This window comes from Numenius arquata, chromosome 20 (assembly GCF_964106895.1).
Source record: "Numenius arquata chromosome 20, bNumArq3.hap1.1, whole genome shotgun sequence".
Taxonomy (NCBI): Eukaryota; Metazoa; Chordata; class Aves; order Charadriiformes; family Scolopacidae; genus Numenius; species Numenius arquata.
This window is the reverse complement of record NC_133595.1, coordinates 1,056,984-1,078,789: the sequence shown is the minus strand read 5'-3', so window position 1 is coordinate 1,078,789 and position 21,806 is coordinate 1,056,984. Positions and strand designations below refer to the sequence as shown.

The window sequence follows — 21,806 nt, the reverse complement described above, 5'->3', positions numbered from 1 at the left end:
ACCGGAGAGGGAGAAATTGCAGCAGAGATGCAAAGGGACTTCTTGAGGGAAGGCCCGGATGGCATTTCTGGAGACCAGCCAGACCTCACAGAGAAAGCGCTGGCTTTTCCAGAGCCTACCACCAAGGCAGGAACTTCCTCCGCAGCAAAATTAAAGCAGGAGGACTGAGACTACAGATTTGCTGATACACTCCAGAGGGAAGTTTTAAAGGTGGAAAGGTTGTTTTCCGTGAGTAATGGGGAGGTTGGCTCAAGAGGATGAAATCTTATCTGCCAGCGGCCCCCATATTTAATGTTATTTATTCAGATATGACCCAAAGTCACAGATCAACTAGCGATTTACCAGCATAATATTTTCAAAGGCCTATTGGCCTATTTTTATCATGTCTGGCTACATTAAATGTTTCATCACCCCGCAGCATGCTTTTATTGAGCAGCAGCAGCCTCGCGGCGATGGGAAATACGGCGTTAAAGGCTGTGAAAAACAGCAAACGCCGTGACAAAGCGCTTAAACCACTCGGCTTTAACGTGAGGCTTTATCAAGCCATTACTCTACATCCTTGATTAGCTTTGATGACAGGAGGTGTGTTGTTAATTTATGGCATGTTTCTTTCTTACTAGGAAAGAGCCCGAGCATCCCTGGCAGGGAAATTTATGCCTCCGAATGAAGCTCACTGGAACAGTTGTGTCTGGGAGCGACGTACAAGCTAAAAAAAGTGAGATTTAAATGACAGGGTAGCCAAGGATGGAGCTAATGAAGCGTCACCGAGCAAAACAACCGACATCGGGTCAAAACCTTATGTAAACAGACACCAAAGCACAGCAGGTTGGGAAATCGATATCCTGAGTGGTCCCAGCATTCCCAGATAAGCCCGTGTTTCTGCAGTTGTTAGGTAAGTGCTCCTGTTTTCCTGTAAATCCAGAGAATAAATGGATACTCCCAGCTCCCACCTTGACTGTCTAACACTTCCAGAGCTTCCAAGCAGCTGCAGACCCTTGGTGCTGCCCTTGCTCCATCACATCACTTCGTGATTAGGAAGGGGGAAGAGGAATGGATGCTCCCAGTATTTCCCACAGCATCTCTGCCTTTACAGCCCTTTCACTGCCCTACAAAACCTGGACCGCAATGTGACGGTGCTCACAAATAAAAACTCTAAGTTTGAGCATCAAGAAACACCAGGCAAAGGAGAATAAAGTGCATTTCCTCAGTAACTACTCGTTTTGGCCTTAGATGGAGCAAAGGCTACAAGGTTAATGCCTTGAGCAGTGGGCAACAAGAGATATATTCAGCTCCATCCCCCGTAGAGACTTACCATGTGGGCAAACGATGTCTTCATTAAAATTTAATTCCTCTTCCTCCTCTCTCTTCTCTTCATTTGATTCATCTAATTAAAAAAAAAAAAAAAAAAAAGAAGAAATAATACAAGAAGATTGCACAGAGTGCCCCTCCCAAGGAAAGGAAAAAAAAAAAGAAGTCTTTAGGGGAAAGGAGCACGGTTGCATTTCAAATTGCGGCAAAACCCTTAACCCAAGGGAGACTTTGGAAGCAAATTTGTTATTCTCAAATGCCTTGGCCCCCGGGCAGGCGGGATTACAGCCCATAGGCCACATAGGAGCACTTTGAAGTGCGGGGAGCACAAGCCGGTCCTTTGTGAGATTACAAAGGATGCATTTGTTCCGGCTAAACCACCCCAGGGGTTCCCTGCTCCTAAAGATCCCAGAGTTTAACCTAAACACAGTCTAGGTAAGAGCGCAGGGAGTAGAAACCTTCCTGGCATGATATTAGTCTGCTTTTTGCCTGGAGGACACTGATCTAAACCAGATGCTGCCTGAGAAACCAAGGGGGAGCCTGCCAGGGGGCTGACAACCCCACATTAATGTAGAAATTATAGGGAAGAAGCACAGCTCCGGAGACGGAAGCCTTGGCCACTGAACTGGAGCGTCAGAAACACAACAAAGCGTTAGTAAGAGTCTCTAACGAGCCGCCTAATGAGCAAGTTGGCTTGTGAGCAATTCAAACATCCTCCCGGGAGTTGCAACCTGTTGTGAAACCAGGATCAGCACCCAGGAATGAAGGGCCCTTATCAGGAGGGCTGGGATGCTCTCCTTCAAGCCCAAGATCAATGCCATTAGCCCATCATCTCCCTTTCATTCAAACAACCTCATTGCCCTCAGTTAGGAAACAAAAAGTTCCACAAAGTATCGAATTTTCAAAGGTAAATAAAGAGCAAATAAAAAATTAAAAAAAAACAAAAAAAAAAAGGCAAATAAAACCCCCATCTATTCTCACAGACTCCTGATATGGGCACAGAAAAGAGTCCAATTCATCATTTATTTTTTTTTTCCCAGGCTGTGTTTTGCCAGAGCTGCTTTACCAGCTGTGCTGTTCTATCCACAGACATTCCCAATAAACATCTTCATCCCTTCCCCAAGGTAATTTTCATGTTTCTTCCTCCCCCTGTGCTCTCTCATTCAGATAAAAGCGGATGAAAAGATCATGTGTCTGGGGCGGTAATTTTGCACAGCTTTGAAAAACTACTTATTACCTCCTCTTCTTCTCCGGGTACGAAGATCACCCAGCAGTTTTGAAGCTTATCAAATAAAAAGCTCCTTAAATAAAGGAGCCTTTTATTTGATTTATTATCCTTTCCTCCCTACTCATACAAGGGACGCAAAACAGCTACAGGAACACTTGACGTGTCTTTTTGTTGGGAGGTATCAGTCAGAGCTGGTGGGTCTCTGCAGCAGCAGAACTACCTTTGTTTTGCGCATTTCCATTCATTTTGCCGTTACTGTGCTCTGCGTCTTCGTCTTGCTCATTTAATTGCTCCAGAGCCAGCTGACGCCAGCTCCGCAAGGACGCCTTTCCGACCCAAAACCCATCGTTCCTGCGGAGAGAGAACAGCACCGGCAACGCCAATCACAACTCTGTTCACTATCAGAGCCCAAACAGTAAAAACTTCAGGAAGAAAAAAAAAGCTATTTAAGCACTAAAAAATAATCTCTGATGATGTTTGAAAGCGTCAGGACTTACATACCCCTTGACTGTTATCTTCAGCAAGTTCGTAACAGTTTTGTAGTCTTCATTTAACTGGTTTTTCAGTCGCAGGATCCGACACCTCTCCACGACGCAGTCCTTGCAAAGTGCTTTGACTGGGGTGGGGGTGAGGGAAAGAAACACAATTTATGGCACCCGTGGCCGAGCCCCTCGCTGGTTCCAACGCCCTCAGACAGGTTATGTACTACCCTGCGATCTCCCACGTAAACGAGGAGATCCCTGGGGTTACTGCCAGATCAGGCCACATTTGAAGCTTAAATAAGCGTAAAATGCTTCAGATGAGGTGTGATCTGTTCCGCCAGCTTCACAGCTCTCCGGCGCCGGTATCAACAGTTTGCAGTTCCAGCTGTGAGTCGGGTCACACCAACACACAGCCACGGGATCAAGAGGCAGGGCGGGTTAGGCATAGGAAAGGAAAAAACCCCTATTGTGGCACTTTACTACTTAAAACTGAAAAAAACAACCCTCCTGTAAAGCTGCACTGGACCAAGAGGTGGAAACCCTACAGTTGGAGTTGTATTTTCATCCGGGACCAAGAGGGTTGCATCCGATGCATCCGATCCATCCCTCCCAGCTGTACTCAACCCAAAAACCTGCAGGCGATCTTCCACTTCACTAATAAACACTGGCCTGGTTTTATTTTCCCCCAACAAAGGCTGCCTGCGTCACCGCAGTCTCTGCCAGTTGCGTTTCTTCCCGATAAGCTCCTAGTAGGAGCTGAGCTAATTTGGTCTCAGTGGGAGTTATCGAGCGCCTTTATAAAAGAAACCAAGCTTGGGGCTCAATTAAGGGATGCCCAAAGACTGCAGGGGCTGGGCTGACCCCAAAAATCAAATTGTGTGACAGATGCCTGCGACACAAGCGTGAAGGCTCACAGGTACTTGTGTCCCTGACGTGAGGGAGCTCAGCAGAGGCCGGAGGTGAAGGACAGTAAGTGATTTTCTCGGCCGGAGCAGCAGAGATCCACACACTCCACGAGACGCTGCCCACGTGGGATCTGCAGGTGCTGCAGGCACGGAAAATCATTTTCCATAGTCTGGGGGGGGGGGCTGCAGGTGCAAGCGTTGTTATTTTCCACAATTAACTTCATAAAACCATTCAAGTATTACATTTTCCAACCTAAATGCACCGTTGCTTTCTGAGAAATTCCTCCAGGCTCAGCTCTTCCTAGAGAGAGCAGGACTGGGGCCTGAAACAGAGCCTGCAATCAGCCTAACCGCGTTTTGTTTGAATGCTAACACAATTAGGTGATATTAAAAAAAATAAAATAAAAAAAATCACCCGGAAATAACGGTGCAGCACAAAAGCTACGCGTGGAAATAAAGTTATGATGATAAAGGATGGCTCAAAACAGGGCTGGGACCAGAACAAGGCTCTAAACCACATTCAGAACGTGACTGGAGAGGGCGTTTTCCAGCCCGAGACCTTACCATTCAGCCGGGGCCCTCCTCCGTATCTCCTGTAGAAGAAGTCGGCCACGTACTCGGATATCCTCTTCATAATGGGTATTTTATCGGGATGGAGCTTGCCGTGCGAGCACAGGCAGGCGGTGTTGTCGATGGGCTTTGGAGGAGTAGACTCATCCAGCCATTTCTGCAGCCATTCCAGAGAGATGAAGTCGTACGGGGAACCTGGGAGTGAAAAAAAAGCAAAAAACACAAAAGAGAAACAAGCCCGAGCGTGTCAGCGAATCCACAATCCGGCAGATGGTATTTTATAATTACTCCGATATTCAATGGTACTTTTAAAAAATTAATAAGGTATGGCTGTTGATTAAATCGCCGCGGTACAAGTTTTCAAACGTTCGATAGAGCTTCCCCCCTCCAATTCTCATCTCCGTATCACAGATTTAGAAGACAGGAGCGATGTGAAATTTAAATATGCCAGAACAAGCGGTCATTTCGAATTCAAGCAATCGATATGAAAGAGCAGAGCTCTCCAAGCAGGAGCGCTCTCAGATTATTAAGCCTTTCGGGGTTTATTGGAGAGCAGTCGAGGAAAGGGAAAGGTTTTCCTATCGTCCATCGAGGGACAAATACAACATTTAAATTATGATCAGACGTTAAAGGCAACCACAGCAAATAGACGAGGTCAGTGCTCGCCCCGTCCCTTCAGCGCCCAAAATGTCAGTGTTATTCCAGGCTGCTTTTGCAAATCTGGCCGAGAAACGCTCGCACATTTTAAGATTTACAGTGCAAACGGGAACCTGCTCACAGATTTTAGGGTGAGTGTGATTTGTTTTGGAAAGAGAGCAGCAGGCTCGCCCTTGTTTGCCAAAAGAAGAGACACCTTGCACAAAGCCAAGGTTCAGGAGCGGGTCAGCCTCTGTAGGAGCCAGGAAACAGCTTTTGGTCTCGGTACCAAGACCCGATACTGATGCACAAACCCTTCTGCGAGACAACTGGGAATTTAGGAGGAAATTAAACCCATTCTGTGCTGACAGGAGAAGGGCAGCTCTGAAACCGAGGTGAAACGCGACCATTAGTTACATTTAACACAAATCCTTGATTTTTCATACAAAGAAGTGACAGAAAAGCGACAGGAAAATACTTTGTCTCCCAGCTCGCACTGGATCTTTGCGAAGTCGGGCTTCAAACCCTCTGCAGGATAAATCAGCGGCGTTTTCATCTTACACAACGCCATCAGAGATACACAGCCCTGACCTCCAGAGAATTGCAACGCTGTCAGAAACGGTTTGCTAGTTTGGGATGAAAGCTGCCTCCCCCGGAAAAGTACATTTTTCTGGGGCAGGCTACACAAAGCTGGCAGAAAACGTGTCCTGCGCAGCTGCAGAGAGAATCCCAAGCTCCTGCGGGACGGGACCCGGAGCGGGGCTGGGATCTCACTGCCTCCAGCTGTGACCAGCAGTGGGTGCCCTTCGGGTCCTGCTGTCTTCAAACCGGAGCAGAGAAGCTTCCCCCACACCTGCAAAAAACACCTTTTTGTGATTTATTCCTCTGTGGTATTAGAAACGCCAGGAGCAAACGATTCTCCTTCTGCTGAGGGAGAGAGAAAACCCCCCGGAGCTGTGCTTGCTGCTCCTTTCTCATGGTGACTCAGGGCAGATTCATTCCTCCACCGCAACTTTGACTTAACAGTGACATTTTAACACCGCTCAGACTCGCGGGGACTCGGGAAGATGAGCTGTGACACCCTCCCGATTGCAAGCAAAACTCCCATTGTCTGCACACCCGGGTTCATAAATCCAAGAGCGGACATTTAGGGGAGCCAAGGAGTCTGCTGTTCTGCTACTCGAATCTCGCTGCTGGTTCTGAGCATCGAGCAACAAATATTAAGAGCTAAAAATCCAACTGTCCACCAGGCTACACAATTAAACATGTTTTTAGAGCAGTTAATTACACATTTCCTGGAGTTTTTAGGAGATGCGGACAGTGGAGGGAAATTCCCCATGCTGGATGGGCAGAGTAAGTGCCCCTCCGCTTGTTTTGAGGGAGGTGGGAGAGAAAAAACAAGGAGAGGAATGAAAATCCTCGTGCTCAGACATGCGAAGGCAACAAGACACAAGGAGTAGTCGGAAAGGATTAACCCCAGTCACTCATCAGATGGACCTCGAAGCTTAGACACGGGGCTTCGAAACACCGGCGGGGACGAATTAAATTGTTTTCTGCTGGAGGTCAGGCCTTCTCCTGCCCTGTTACCTGCTGATTAATTCGGATCGACGGCTCCCAAACTCGCCGTGAGTTGGCAATTTGAGACCGGCCAGTTATTCTGCCTCGATGGCACTAATCGCTAACGAGACAGGCTGCTCACCGGGCAGAAGAAAACAGTCACAATGCATGGAAGCAGGCGGGAGACTGAGGCGGAAGGAGCAAGAGGGAATTAGCGACGCCGGAGGCCATGAGAATGAGCGAAAAAGGAGAAAAATAGGTTAAGGCAGAAAAACAAGAGAGGGAAAACAAATCCTAAGCATGCACAGAGCCAACAACAGACAGCGAGCGCTCTCCTCGTCCGAGGCTAATGCCTTCCAGCCAAGCATCCAGGCCACAGAAGCGAGTTGTGGGTTAGTTACAAAACATTACTAGTCTTAACAAGGCTCTACGACAAAATACTACCACAATATCTTACAGACCAGCTTCAGCGGGTAACCTTTTGTAGAGCTCCTTCACCTCTTCGTGTTTGATTTTGCCTCTGGCCACGCTCTGTTTGCGCATCTCAGCCATTTCGTTGCACCACTCCTCAAACTTGCAGTTATCCCGCTCCACCAGCTCCTGCAGAAAAGCTGTCGAGAAGGAAGATAAAGCAGCCACTTTAAGGAAAAACACCAATTATGTTAATTACCCCTGCGATCGGTTATCTGGGGATAACAAGCAAGCCTAAAAATTCCCCCACGCAGCTACCGACACAAGTTCTTTCCAAAAGCCAAGTGTGTGGACGTTGCTCTCTGCAATATTTATGGTTGTAGATGATTAAAAGCAACGATGCTCAAGAAAATAATTTACTCGGGGTTGGTCGCTGAGTTAAGAGGAATCCTTTTGTTGCTAACGAGCCTACGCCGAGCGCTGGCCGTCCCGCGAAGTGCAGCGGGGTTTGGCGAGAGGTTACGGAGCCGGAGCACGGCAGGAGGCTTCGCTTCGATCCCTCCCTGTTCTTCCTCTTCCTCCAGCCATTCCTCTGCCTCCCGCCGAGAGCAGCCGCTAATTCCCAAGGGAGAAGCCAGAACTCGTCCCCACGTGCAGCCCCACAGGGTCGAGCAGGTTGCAAAGCCAAGGGCAAAAAGCCCCCAGGAGATGGGAGATAAGTCAGGGCAGATCCCGCTGTCAAGGGGAAGGTGAGGGAAACAGGAATTTTTGCTGTCGCCGATGGAAAAAACAAACAAACAAAACTTCAGAGGAACAAACAAACCCGAGAGGAAAAAAGAAGATTAAACACTTCCCTCGCAGGGCTGATGTAAGGGAGGGGGAAAGCACTGCTTATCTGAAGCCTTTTCCTATTTAGCAGTATTTTTGAAGAACTAAAATATTTCCAAAAAGGTTAACGCTCGTGCAGCCAGAGAGCACAATGTCCACCTTGGGAGAATCCACAGCGTTAAAAAACAACCAGCTTGAACCCCTTGAGGTCAGAGCCAAGTTATGTCTCTCCACCGTCCCGGAAAAGCCGCTTTTAACAGCATCAAAGCAAAATGCCTCAAATTTACAGTTGCATGAAACCTCCCCGCAACCGCAGGGCTCGACTGCTGCCCTTCGCTCCCTGTTCCCTGGCAGGATTCCACGGGAAACAAAGGCAACCGCGGGGCTGCGCAGGAATTCGGAGCTGGGTGGAGAAGGCTTTTGCCGAGTTATTGTTTAGGGCAGAGGGGTAGGAGGAAAGGGAGCGCGAGAGAGCTCAGGAAACAGCCTGAAAATGCAGATTTGAGGCAGGAATTAGCAGCGATTCCCGAAGCCGTGCAGCTCGGAGGGTGGGTTTTGGGGGTGCTGGGGCTGAAAAAGGTTTCATGCTGTCACTAGGGGGGGAAAAAAGTTGTAGGATTTACCCCCTCCACATCCAGATAACCCGAACAAACAGCAGAGGTCCAAAGGGGACGTGCCACCTCTGCAGAAGAAGGAAGGAGGAGGAACACACCTCCAACCCCATCGGCACCAGGGGCCTAATTAATATTTCTAATTGAGTAGCACGCAAAGGCGAAGCATCATTAAATCCACAGGCCAAACCCACAGGGATTTCTGCCACCCCCAGTCATTCTAAAGCAAGACACGAACACGCTTGTACAAAACTCTTGTTCAGGGCTCGGATCCTCTTATTTTCATGCGGTTTAGTCTCAGTACGGCAAAGATTAAGCACTCGCAGAAGAAACCTGACATCTGTCAGGATTATTCACCTCCAGCGCGGTGCGTGCGCCGCCGATGACATTTAACCACGCTGTTCTCCTTCGCCTTCAGGAACCCGAGCTGTTCCTGCGGGATCCTGACTGCGAATCCCAACGCTGTACATGGATAATCTCTTCCTAACCCCTTCCCACCTCCTCTGGCTGGTTAAAACAGCGGGGGTCCGAACAGGCATAGGGGTGGGATCAGCAGGTGAATGTTATTTAAGTGGAAGGAAAGCCCAAGGGTTTCACTGGTTGTGACATCATGTTTTCATACAGCACCTTCGGGGCTCCCAGCAAGGGGTCGCAAAAGGGACTTTGAGCAAAACCCTGACTCCTGACCCTCCTGGAGCATCCCGAGATGAGATGCAGAGACCAGGACAAACCAAATCTCACTCACCTGGCACCTCGACTGTCAGAGATTTCTCCCGGGTCTGCAGCCTGTACACCAGCATGTAAGCGTTGCGCGAGCAGTGCGTCCCCTTCCCACACTTCGGTTTACGAGTCTGGGCTTTAGAAGGTTCCGCTGCGGTACAGAAGGTAAAAAACCATAATAAACACACAAGCTCGCTTAGTGATTCTCCATTCACAGGACGAGTTTGCCACCTAGCCGGCTTCCCTCGCCCCGCTGCGCCCTGCCAGGCCTCTTTTTGCCAAGCTCTGGGCTTGGCATGAGCCAAAATTGTGTCCCAAAGAAAGACCCAAATCCCTCCAGCCTTTCTGGAGGCAGAGTAATTCAAAGCGACTAAAATTAGGAGCCTGCTCTGAACCGCCCTCTCCAAGGGCCTTTCTTCTCTCCCCAATTAAACCTCATCGAGCCAAAAGTGCCTCTTGCAAAAACATCCTTTCTCCCCTTCTGCCTCGCGTTCTGGTGTCCCGACACCAAAGAAAAGAGGCAAATCCCCGGGGAAGAAAGTCTTATTTACAGGTGATTGTGTACGTGACAGAACACGCGCGTTTACGGAGCCAACAGCCGTGGAAACGGTCATTTGGGAGCAGCTGGTGGCGTGACGTGAACTCGTGCTGCAGAGGACTGCCAAGCCAAGGAAAAAAATACTTAATTTACAGCTGCAGCTTCAAAAATCAACCCCTTTTTTTTTAATTAAAAAAAAAGAAAGAAACAACCCTCCGTAGGTCAAACTCTAAACGAAACATTGCAATATTAAGAAAAGCATCTGTCTTTCCCAAATTCTGGAAAAATTCACGTGCCTCTCCCACCACACCATCCAGGGGACTTCCTAGACATTCTTTATTTGCATTTTTCTCCAAATATTTCCTAAATTGCTCCCATCTGTACGGCCAGGCCGCAGGACTCTCCCTGCAGCAGACCTCTGCTTCACGTTCCCGACCTTCTCCTGCTGCCGCACGCGTTCGTAACGGAAAATCATCTCAGTTTTACTTGGAGTAAGCAAATAACATCAACACTTGATAAATATATTAAGGCCCCCAGCCTAGAGAGGCTTCTGAACACGCTTTACTTATATTTTTCACACAGCCTTGTGCTTCAGCAAGAACACTTACTTGCAGTTAAGCATAAACTGTTATAAAATCAAGGCCACAGTGGATTATTTGCATTAATTTTGCTGTGCTGGGTAACTCGGGAGGTTAAAAAGAAAGGCCGAGGAACTCTTATTCCCTTTTCCGGGCTTATTTTTCTCTCTTACACCACTAGATGTCTAGCCAGCTTCACAAGTCGCTCACAAGCGAGCAGTAGTCAAACATTAACCGGATGGGAAAGCCGCCCCGGTGCCAGGATGGAATGCAAGGAGGTGTTTACCAGCCAGAGAGCTGAAAATAAAGCGGGGCCGGGCAGATGTGTGTGGGGAAGGATGCGGGAGAGGCCGGCAGACGCTCCGTATCTGCTTGTCCTGCGCTAAGGAACTCTGAGCGACCGCAAATCCGAGCACTCAAAATGCCAATTTGATGCCAAACTGCTCCTATATATCGACCGCAGACCGAGAACCATGCAGGTCCAGCCTCAGCCCAAGCTCTCGGAGAAATCAAGACCCCGTCCTGTCCCGGGTTATCTGGGCAGCACCAGGACCCGGCACAAGATGAGCCGACAAGGGCAGAACAGAAAAGCACTAAGGAAAAAATAAGAGTGCAAAGTAAAAAGGCGGTTTGGGCTTCCAAGCCATTATTTGGATTAAGTTTGTTTTTTTTTTTTACGGAGACTCTTCACTGCCTCCAAGTAAAACTCCTCAGTGGAAACAAAAACATAACGCGTTAAGGAAACTGAAAGTAATCTCGTTATCTGTCCCTGAGCCTCCTTTTGCACCCCGGCCGAGGAAGCAGCGACTTGCCTGTTTCATCCCGATAGGCAACCACTGCCCGCGTTATCAGCACCTTATCTGCCAGGCGGCAGCGAGAGGAGTACTAGAGCAGAGGAATTCATCGCGAGCCGCGTGTAAACACTCACAAGGAGGAGAAACAGAGAAAATCTGGCTGCAATTAACAGAATTGCTGTTTCACACCTCACTCCCAAGATGTGACAGCCACGCGTGGGAGAGCGCTTTTGTTTTAAGAGCAACAGGGCCTCCATGTATTCAGCCTCCATGTTTTTTTGGGGAAAAGAGTGATTTTAAAAGGGCACTCACAACTTAAAGGTTTTACCTAGATCTTCCTCAATCCCCAACTGCAGTTTCTTCCCCTCCATCTTTTCTATGTCTTCGTCATTAAACTTGTACCACTCGCCCGTCTGCGGATCCTTTACGTGGGCGATGTAGTGCCCAGAGTAGGCACTCACGCCTCTGTGGATGAGGACAGCACTGAGTTCATACACGTAGACACCATCTGGAAGGAAAGCGACGGTTACGGAGCGCTCTGGGTTGAAACAGCACAAATTTTCTCTTTCCCAGCACTTCATCTTTTTGCAAGGCAGCGCACAAGGACTGCACTTGAACCAGCATCTCTCCATGACCTCGTTAAGTAGTTTGCGGCTTCCACAACCCACTCAGTGAGGTGGTTATTTCAAACACGGGCTTCAAACAACTCTTGACGTGATTTTTCATCTAAAAGGGCATTCAGAGATCTCCTCTCATCTGCCGAGGGGCAGTGGGTAAAGATAACGAAACATAGTGCAGAAAACTCACTTTTTTGTTCCATGAAAGGCTCCATGTCGAGCAGCTCAGAGAAGCCGATGTATGTGTTGAGCTTTTTCTTATGGCCAGTTTGTCTGCGCAGAGGCAAAGCTTCGGGTCAGGGGACGGCAATAAACAGCTCACACCTCAAAAATAACTCCCCTAAACCCCACCGAGCACCCCCAGAGCAGCTCAGGCACGCGCTCCATCCTCAGGCTCTCAAATCAAGGCAGAAAGAGGGGAGCAGATGAATTCCCAAAGAGCTCCTACGGCGAGAGACTTACCTGTCAAACACAAAACGCATCAGCTGCAGGTTGAGGGTGCAGGGAAGACTCAGCAGCCGGATCTTCCTGGTGGCATTCTGCTTACTCTGACAAGTTTCGCAAAAATAACGATTGTCCCCTTCTAATTTTTCTTCCTGAGCAGGGAGGGGAGGCAGAAAGAAAGGCCCATGAGAACAGGTTAGCACTGAAAAGTCAACAAGTCCCAAGCTACTCAGCAGCTGGAGACTGAAAAGCAGGGAGTTTTACTTTATTTATTTTAATTTTTATTTGTTTTATTTATTTTAATTTTATTTATTTTAAGCATTTAAGTCTCTACCCAGCTGCTTTCCAAAATAACCACGTGGTGAAAAAACGCACGCTAATAAATGCGCTTTGCAGCACAGCCATAGGAGGCTGCTCTCACGTTAAGGAAAATTTTAGAAGGAATTTAGAAAGAAAATTTGAAGGAAAATCAAGGCCTGTTCTCAGGGCGCTTACAGGACTGTCAGGTTCATTCTCCACTCGACTGAGCTGGTTTACACTAAAGGGCAATGGAAAAATAAAATAATTAAAATCGCCCTTTTACGAGCTCACATGGACCAAGTTAATGTAAAGCCACATTTCAGCCTGAAAACTGCAATCCTCTTGTGCTCAGCCAAACATCACCGTGTGAGAGACACTGTCTATGACTAAGCAGATCCGACGGCAGGATGAAGCCAGAGGAAAACTCCGACTGCCCTAAAGAAGGTCATCAGGCTGTTTCCGTTGGAAGGAGGAGCAGCCAAACTCCAAGTTCACCGTTTCAGGACTTTAACGCACGCACACAAACCTGTCTTTTTTCATAGCAGCCCTTCCCCAAGCTGAGCAACCGGTTTGCTGAGCGCATCAGCGAAGCCGCTGCCCAGAGAGCTCAGGCACAGAGTCACGTTTCAGGTTAGTTCTGCCCTAAATATTTTTGAGTTGAATCCACACCTTGAACTTTTAAGATGCCGGATCTTAACTGAAGATCTAGGCAAATTTTCCGAGGTGAATTAAGAGCACTTGCAGCTGTTCCGGCAACTATTCCTGGCCCTCCCTAGTATTTTTGAGAGCACATTTTCCAGCAGGGAATGTCTCCTGTTGCTATGCAGATGAGCACCCATATAGAAAGCACAAAAAGCAGCCATTCTCCCGGTGCCATCCATGACAAAGCACGCAAGGACTTCTCCTCAGACTTCTGGGGACTTTTTCCCAACTTTCCCAGGAAAGTATTTTAACTAAACATACGACTTTGAAGTGTTTTTTTTGAAGTTATGCTCTGGTCTGGAGCCCCTCCTTGCTCCTATAACTCAATCCTCATTTTCTGGATTCACAGAAAAAAAACACTTCCTTTTGCATGTACCTCACTCAAACAACTCACTCCCTTTGCTCCGACACTGCCCTCAAAGGCTGTTAATTGAAGGAAGGGATTAAAACACCCTTCTAAGAATAGCAGGACTCAAAAACAACTGAGCTCGTACCTTAAGAAATTCCGTTATACAGTCTGTCAGCTGCTTGTGTCCTTGGATGTTTAACTCCAGCTCATAGAATTTAGACACGAGTTTGGACTCCCTGCCACACTGGTTGCAGCTAGGGTTGGAAAAAAGACAAAAAAAGACAAAATACATGAGGTCAGTTCACTGGTTCGTGTGTCTGAACTCCCCGACCACCAGTAAACTACATGAGCTATAAAGAAGGGAGAAAAAGTTGTTTAAATCACAATTAATGTGGTTCACACCTCTTCACCATGAACTCTCTGCAAAAAAGTGGTAACAGGATAATAGAATCTACCAGGAAAAGCAGAGCAACTGCTTACAACTCACATACACCTTTTTATATCATTTTTGAGGTGAAATCCACAGCTCTGAGAATGCAGGAATGAAAATACAACACCTGAGTATGCTACTTTGTGGCTGCAAGACTTTATGTTCCATTAAGTCACTTGCAGGTTTAATTGCTAAATTTTCATTAAGGGATTTAAAGCAGCCAAAGAACTGCACCACCCCCATGTGAACACCATCAGGAAACCTCAAAGCTAGAAACCTCTTACAAAACGTTTCAGCAGACACTTACCTCCCTCCTCCAGTTGTGAGGAAGGACCTTTCCCTCCCCCTCAATTTTTTCTAAAATGTTTAAATGTTTACAGAAAGGTTCTTCCCGATGACCAAATACTTACACCGTGACATAGGCGTACTCTCCACAGAACTGCTTTTGCACTATGTTTCGAACATCTGGGTTTTTTTGTTTGGATAAAGTATCTTCCAGCAGCGACATGAACAGCTTTGAAAACTCCTGGGCATCCTAGAAGAGAAAGCCAAGTCCCTTCACAATATGCCACAGCACAAAGCCCAATCACAACCTCGTGGCTAATTTACTGCAAATTACCCGCAGCCCTACACACAGGCTGCACGGAGGCTCCGGCGTGCACTGAATAGAGAAAAGACCAGTCAGGAGAACTAAAGAAAAAAAAAAAAAAAAAGAAAAGAGGAATTTGTCTAAAAGGAGCGCGAGGCCCCCAGCATGAGCTGCCCTGGCTCCCGGCCATCCACGCCGGGAGGTTTGACTTCTGCCCCGCTCCTCACAGGGCTCTGCAAGGAAAAAAAATACTCCTGCAGAGTCTTCTATCCCATTAACGCTCGTCTTTCAAAGCTCGGCACGCAATTCAAGCTGTCCCTGCTCGAATTAAAGGTGAGAGGGAAAATAAAAACACCCCCAAAAATGAGAAGCTGCCCTGTGGATTTGTCATAGAATCACAGAACGGTTTGGGTTGGAAAGGACATTAAAGCCCACCCAGTCCCACCCCCTTGCCCTGGGCAGGGACACCTCCCACCACACCAGGTCCCTCCAAGCCCCCTCCAACCTGGCCTTGAACCCCTCCAGGGATGGGGCAGCCACAGCTTCTCTGGGCAACCTGGGCCAGGCTCTCACCACCCTCACAGCAAAGAAGTTCTTCCCCACATCTCAGCTCAATCTCCCCTCTTGCAGTTTAAAACTGTTGTCCCCTCCTGCAAGGCTCAGGAGCTTCCCCACACTCATTTCATGGCCTTCCTCTCCCATCCTTGCTCTCCTTTTCCCTCCTCTCCTGAAAACAAATAGGTTTGGGTCTCTCCCAGCTGTCCTGTAGTATCACCAGTCGGTAGTGACTGCTTCCTTGCCCTCCCGCATCCTCCCGAGGGAACACACGGTGCTTGGGCTCTTCCTCCAACAATCTCCCTCTCGCTTCTCAAAGAGTATCTTCAAGCCTTGCCCTTCTCCTGAGCTCTCTTCAGCTTTGGAGACAGCCCTGCAGAACTCATCTGCGGCGCTCGCCCCCTTCTAACCGAGTTTTTTCTGCCCCACACGGTCACGCTGGCTCTTGGTGACCCAACCGAGGTCTTGTCACCCTGTGAGGGCCCTTCAACCCTCGCTGAACCACCCACTGCCAAGAATTTAGCTGCCCTGGGAGGAGCAGCCCATAAAGCACCCATGAAAGGACCCTCATGGCAGCTTCAGCTCCCACCCCACATCGTGCTGGGGTTGATCAGGTGCTAAAAACACTCCCCATCCCATTCCCAGCTCCCTGGGAACCTTCCGATCTCCCACACCCACGGGAAGGGCCCCGAGCACCGCCTCTCCCTTTGTGTTTGTAGCAAGAAGCATACCCTAGCTACAATAACACAAAAACGATGCTAAAATAATACAGAAGGGCAGTTTCGCGCTGCTTTAAAGGCGGCAATGACTCGAGGAACCCACCTGCTGCTGCCCCGTGTCCAAGCCCAGCGCTTTGACGAACCCGGAGGGATCGATGTATCGCCTTTTGCTGTTCTGCAGCAAAGCGAACAAGTACTGCAGGTGTTCGCAAATGGTCTGGGGCTCGTAGTCTATTGAAAACAACAAGTCGCAGGAGTTACAGCCAGTAATTCAAGGCAAGAGAGAACTGTGCCAAGTAATTGGCTCGTTCGTTCTTTTTACGGGTACGTTTAACGATTAGAAGGGATATGTTTTAAAAGCTGTTTTATATTATCATGAGAAGCGAAGCGGTTCATGTCAGCGATGACCACAAAGTCCCAGTACAGAATCATATAATAATTTAGGTTGGAAAAGATGCTTAAAATCATTGAGTCCAACTGTTAATATCCAGCAGCGCCCAGCATGAGCTGTCAGTGAACATTTTAAGCAGTGTGTGCCGATTACCCCGTAGCAACAGCTCCTTTTCTACCCGAAATGATGAGATATCATTTAAAAATACCATCAAAACAGGAACAGAAGAAATCAGGCAGCTGCCCTGACCCAGAGGGCACCCGTAGTGTCAATACCATCCATAAAGGTACATCATCTGATGCTGTTGCATCCACTGCGCGGGCAACGGGGAGCCTCATTCGTACCAGGGACCTAGATTTTCCCCCCTCCCATGGGATGAGCACAGCTCCACGGCAGCGAAGATCAGCCCCAACCCACGTGCTTCCACCCCCAGCACCATCATTAAGCTGGGAACCACTCTGGGAAGCATCCCAGCAAGAAACAAACCCAAATCGAACTTTTTAAAATCAGACTAGATCACATGGATTTAAGAAATAACTTGGGTAAAGGGTGGTTTGTTCCTAAAAGCTGGGTGATGGACTCAAAACCAATGGCGTGGAGATCAGACGAGCGGTTGTAGCTTCACCCCTTGATTCTCGCAACAAACGTTATCCCAAAGCTGATGCCAGTGTGTCAAATTTTAGGAGGAAAAATGAGCAAAACCACCCACCTTTGTCTTTTGGGATGCCCTCTCCGGCCGCGTACTCCCTGTGGGCGCTGGGACACAAGTAGAGGGCCTGCCGGAGCTCCAAGTTAAGAAACCACATCTGCAAGAAAGTGTTGACGTAGCACGTGGCGCCGAGGTTCGTTAAGCCCACGAACGCGTTCTGGCGTAAGAGAGAAAGCAACAGTTGTCACTCGCCGCTGCGGAGGAGCAAGAAGAAATCCAGCACTTGGGGCGACCGCTTTACGGCTGTTTGTTGGGAAAAAGCCGCTCCGGCATCATACAGCCGCATCCCAAAGTCCCTGGGCACAGGTGTCACCTCCCCTCATCCCCATCTTCCCCCGGGGACCAAAAAGGGCTTTTTTGGGGAGGGAGGGGGGATGTCTACCTTCTTTCGGCGTTCGCAGTTGGGGTCGTCGATGTTGTGGAAGCTGTTCTCATCTATCTCACCCAGCCAGACGTGCTCCCCGATGCCCACCAGGCAGTTGGGGTTCCCCCGGCAGTTCCTCCTGTAGGACCAACGCTCAACTGTCCCAACTGTCACCCCCAGAGGAAGGGACGCTGTTGTTGCCCCCTGGGGAGGTAACTGGGGGGGATGAGAGCAACAAGGGGGGCCCTAGAATGCTAATTAGAGTGAATGAGGTGGGACAGGGGTCCCCCATGCCCCCCAAAAACGGCAGTTAGGGAAGAACAAGCAGACCCCAAGGGATGGAAAACTAGAGGGGGGAAAGGGAAGAGTACAGCACCTAGAGAGGTCCCCTATATCTGGGGAGTCAAGCAGGGAATGGGGTCCCCCAAAACCTAAGGGGATACCCCTGTATCTGGGAAGCCAGGAAGAGAGCGGAATCTGCCATAACCTGGGGGGGGTCCCCTATATCTTGGGAGCCAGAGAGGTCCCCCATAACTCCAGGGGGATCCCCTATATTTGGGGAACTACGCAAGGAGAGGGGTTTCCCACAACTCTGGGGTGTCCCCTATATCTGGGGAACTACACAAGGAGAGGGGTCCCCCACAACCCCGGGGGGATCCCCTATATCTGGGGAACTACACAAGGAGAGGGGTCCCCCACAAGCCCAGGGGGTCTCCTATATCTGGGGAGCCAAGCAGGGCAAGAGGAGCCCCACAACCACGGGGGTCCTCCTTATATTTGGGGAGCCGGGCAGGGAGGGGGGTCCCCCAAATGCCGGGGGGGGTCCCACGTATCTGTGGAGCCAAGCGGGGAGAGAAGACCCCCACAAGCCAAGGGGGTGTCCCCTGTACCTGTGGAGCCAGGCGGGGATTGACCCCCTCCCAAAACCCCAGGGAATGGGGGTGCCAAGGAAGGGAATGTGGGGGGGGGGTCCCCATCAACCCTAAAGAACCCAGAAAGGGCGGGTGCTTCCCAGCCTCACGGGAGGGAGGGAGGCGGAACGCGATCCTCCCCCCATCCCTGGGACGTGAGGGCCGCGGAGAAGGGACCGGGGATCCCCTAGACCCCAAATACGGGTGGCGGGGGGAGGTTTGGGGTCCCCGCAGCCCTGAGGGACGGGGCGGGGGAGGCGGCGGGCGGCCCGGGGCGGGGAGTTGCGGGGCCGGGGGGGGGGGGGGGGGGGCGGGAGGGGGGGAGAGTTGCGGGCGGTACCGGCAGGCGCCGCGCTGGCAGGGCTCCAGCCCGACGCGGTAGGCCGCTTCGATGTGCTCCTGCGCCACCGCCTCGGGCGGCACCGTCTCGGTCCAGCGCCACGCCGCCTTCTCCAGCTGCAACCGCGGCGCCATCGCCGCCCCCTGGCTCCGGCTCCGGCTCCGGCTCCGGCCCGGGCCTACACCGGCCTCGGCCTCGGCCCCGGCCCGGTCTCGCCCGGCCCCTCCCGCCGCCGCCGCCGCCGCCGCCGTCGTCAGGAGCGGTGACGCCACGCGCGCGACGGGCTGAGGGGCGCGAGGCGCTGACGGTAACGGGCTGCGACGCGCGAGGCGCCTGGGGGCGGGGCCGGGGCTGTTCCTTCCGGCACCCGCGTGTCCGAGCGCCCCCCGTAACCTCCGTACCGCCCCCCCCCCCGCACCTCCGTAACCCCCCAGACCTTCATACCCACCCCCCCGCACCCCAGCGCCACGTCCCTGCCCTACCATACCCCCCCCGCACCCCAACCCCCCCGCCCCATACCAACCCCCCACCTCCATCATAACCCCTCATACCCCCCCCCCCCACCATACAGGCCCCCCCGCACCCCCAAACCGTGCCCCACATACCACCCTCCCCCCCCCGTACCTCCTATATCACCCCCCTGTACCATACCCCACATACCGCCCTCCCCTCCGTAGCCCCCCCCCACACCCCCCCATACCATACCTCCCATACCCCCCCTTATCAACCCCAGACCACCCCCCAATACTGTACCCCACATACTCTCCCATTCCCCCCCATACCATAACCCCATACTCCCTATCACCTCCCCATACCATACCGCCCCCATACATCCCCCATACCATAACCCCCCATACCTCCATACCATACCCCCCCCATACCACAACCCCCCATACCACGCCCCCCATACCCTCTCACCATACCCCCCCTCACCATACCCCCCCCATACCATACACCCCCCATACATCCCCCATACCATAACCCCCCATACCCCCTCACCATACCCCCCTCACCATACCCCCCCATACCACGCCCCCCATATCCCCCCTACCATACATCCCCCCTACCATACATCCCCCTCACCATACCCCCCCATACCATACCCCCCCTCACCATACCCCCCATACCATACCCCCCCATACCATGCCCCCCATACCACGCCCCATACACCCCCTACCATACATCCCCCTCACCATACCCCCCCATACCATGCCCCCCCATACCACACCCCATACCCCCCCATACCATACCCCCCCCATACCATAACCCCCATACCACGCCCCCCCATACCCCCCCTCACCATACATCCCCCTCACCATACCCCCCCATACCACACCCCCCCATACCACGCCCCATACCCCCCCTACCATACATCCCCCATACCATACCTGCTCCCCTCCATACTCCCCCCTCCCCCCCATACCATACCCTCCCCCATACCCCTCCGTACCACTCCCCCTGACCCCCCCCCCGGCGCAGCCCCCCCAGACACAGCAGCCGGGCTGGTTCTCTCTCCTTTAATAGCTGTCCCCGCAGGGGGGGCCCCGCCAGCACCCCGATTGTCCCTCGCGCCCCCACCCCGCCGCCCTGGGAGACATCCGGGCGGCCGCCCCGGCACAGTGTCGGGGGGCTGGGGCGGGGGGGGGGTGTAAACATTTTTGGGGGTCCCGGCCCCCCCCCCCGGAGTCACCCCGGGGCAGCGAAGCACCGTTTCCTCCTGGCTTTTTTTTTTTGGAAAAGAATAAAATTGGCCAAATTCCCCCCCAGATGCATTTGGGGGGGGGGGTTAGGAGGGGCAGGGGGGGGCAGGGGAGCCCCCCACCGCGCCGTGCCGCAGGTCGATGGGGTACCGGGGGGACCCGGCGGGCGCCAGCGCCAGCCCCCGCAGGCACCCGGTGATGCCCGAGGTGAACTTGCCGGCTGTCAGGCTGCGGGGGTCCGGGGCGCCACCTGCGGGGAACACGGGGGGCACGATGGGGACATGGGGGGACACGTGGGTGTGGGGGCACCCACTGGGATTGTCTGATATCCACTCCTGTGTCCCCTGCTTATGTCCACCCCATGTCCTGTCAGGTGTTCCCCACCCCATGTCCATTCCATGTCCCATCAGGTGTCCACAGCCCATGTCCATCCTGTGTCCCACCCAAGGTCCATCAGGTGTCCCATTCCATGTCCCATCAGGTGTCCACAGCCCATGTGCATCATGTGTCCCATCCCATGTCCCACCAAGTGTCCTTTTCCCATGACCCACCCCATGTCCCATCAGGTGTCCCCTTCCCATGACCATCCCATGTCCCACCTTATGTCAATCCTCTGCCCCATCCCATGTCCTTTCCTGTGCCCCACCCCATGTCCCAGCCCCTGTGCCCTTCCCATGTCCCATGCCATGTCCAACCCATGTCCCACCGTGTCCCCAAGTGCCACCATACCGATATAGATGCTGCCCTGGGTGTTGGCCATGATGTTGGCTCCTGGCGACTCTCCGCTCACTGGCTCCTCCCCGTCCACCTGCAGCTGCCCGCGCCGGCCCTCCCTGCACGGCACCCATCAGCACCCGCACCCTGACCCCCACCCCGGCCCCCACCCTGACCCCCACCCACCTTGTCACCATCACCCGGTGCCACTCGCCATCGTTGATGGGGTCTTCAGAGATGATGGTGGCCTCGCCGCTGCCCAGCTGGTAGCTGCAGGGGGGGCATGGGCACAGTGCTGGGGGCACCCTTGGGTGGCATGGGGCACCCTGGGTGGCATAGGGCACCCTTGGGTGGGAGGGGGCACGCTGGGGTGACACCGGGTCCCCCCACTCACCTGAACACCAGATGCCCATCTTTCAAGCCGAGCCCAATGAAGTCTTTGGCTTTGCCACCCTCGCCAGGCTCCTGTGGGCACAGCGGGGCGGTGAGCGGGGTGGGGGGCACCCTGACCCCCACCCTGAGGGGGGGTTACCTGGTCCCCCTCCCCAGCGGTGTCCCCCCACCCCGCTCACCGCCCCGTGCCACAGCAGCAGCCCCTCGGCGCTGCCCGTCCGCAGCTCCAGCTCGATGGTCTCGGGCGCCTCGGGTGGGCTGCAAGGAGAGGGGGGGGTGGCTTGGGGGGGGGGTGCAGCACCCCAGGGTGGGCACAGCACCCTGGGAAAGGTGCAGCACCCCAGGAAGGATGCAACACCATGATGGATGCAGCACCTCAGGGTGGGTGCAGCACCCTGGGGGGACGCAATGCC

General features: G+C 52.2%; 2 protein-coding genes across 4 annotated transcripts in view; both read right to left on the bottom strand.

Annotated features, from left to right (window-relative positions):
• USP48 (ubiquitin specific peptidase 48) overlaps positions 1-18,778 on the bottom strand; it is a 28,424-nt gene extending 9,646 nt beyond the window's left edge. For 2 of the 3 annotated variants that reach the window (XM_074161683.1, XM_074161684.1), the window contains exons 1-15: positions 18,587-18,778; positions 17,354-17,474; positions 16,972-17,128; positions 15,975-16,102; positions 14,419-14,543; positions 13,724-13,832; positions 12,246-12,379; positions 11,974-12,056; positions 11,495-11,674; positions 9,282-9,407; positions 7,148-7,297; positions 4,488-4,688; positions 3,038-3,152; positions 2,757-2,887; positions 1,313-1,384 (exon numbers count right to left, since the gene is read on the bottom strand). In XM_074161683.1, coding sequence (XP_074017784.1) covers positions 1,313-1,384; positions 2,757-2,887; positions 3,038-3,152; positions 4,488-4,688; positions 7,148-7,297; positions 9,282-9,407; positions 11,495-11,674; positions 11,974-12,056; positions 12,246-12,379; positions 13,724-13,832; positions 14,419-14,543; positions 15,975-16,102; positions 16,972-17,128; positions 17,354-17,474; positions 18,587-18,720 — 1,966 coding nt within the window. In that variant the 5' untranslated portion in view covers positions 18,721-18,778. The remainder of the gene's footprint in view (positions 1-1,312; positions 1,385-2,756; positions 2,888-3,037; positions 3,153-4,487; positions 4,689-7,147; positions 7,298-9,281; positions 9,408-11,494; positions 11,675-11,973; positions 12,057-12,245; positions 12,380-13,723; positions 13,833-14,418; positions 14,544-15,974; positions 16,103-16,971; positions 17,129-17,353; positions 17,475-18,586) is intronic. The other variant, XM_074161685.1, reaches the window with a different exon arrangement.
• A 1,312-nt stretch (positions 18,779-20,090) lies between these two features.
• The window catches only part of HSPG2 (heparan sulfate proteoglycan 2), a 48,716-nt gene continuing 47,000 nt past the window's right edge, over positions 20,091-21,806 (bottom strand). The window contains 5 exon segments of the mRNA XM_074161433.1: positions 20,091-20,536; positions 21,016-21,119; positions 21,187-21,270; positions 21,395-21,465; positions 21,573-21,651. Of these exon segments, the coding sequence (XP_074017534.1) occupies positions 20,373-20,536; positions 21,016-21,119; positions 21,187-21,270; positions 21,395-21,465; positions 21,573-21,651 (502 nt within the window). The 3' untranslated portion in view covers positions 20,091-20,372.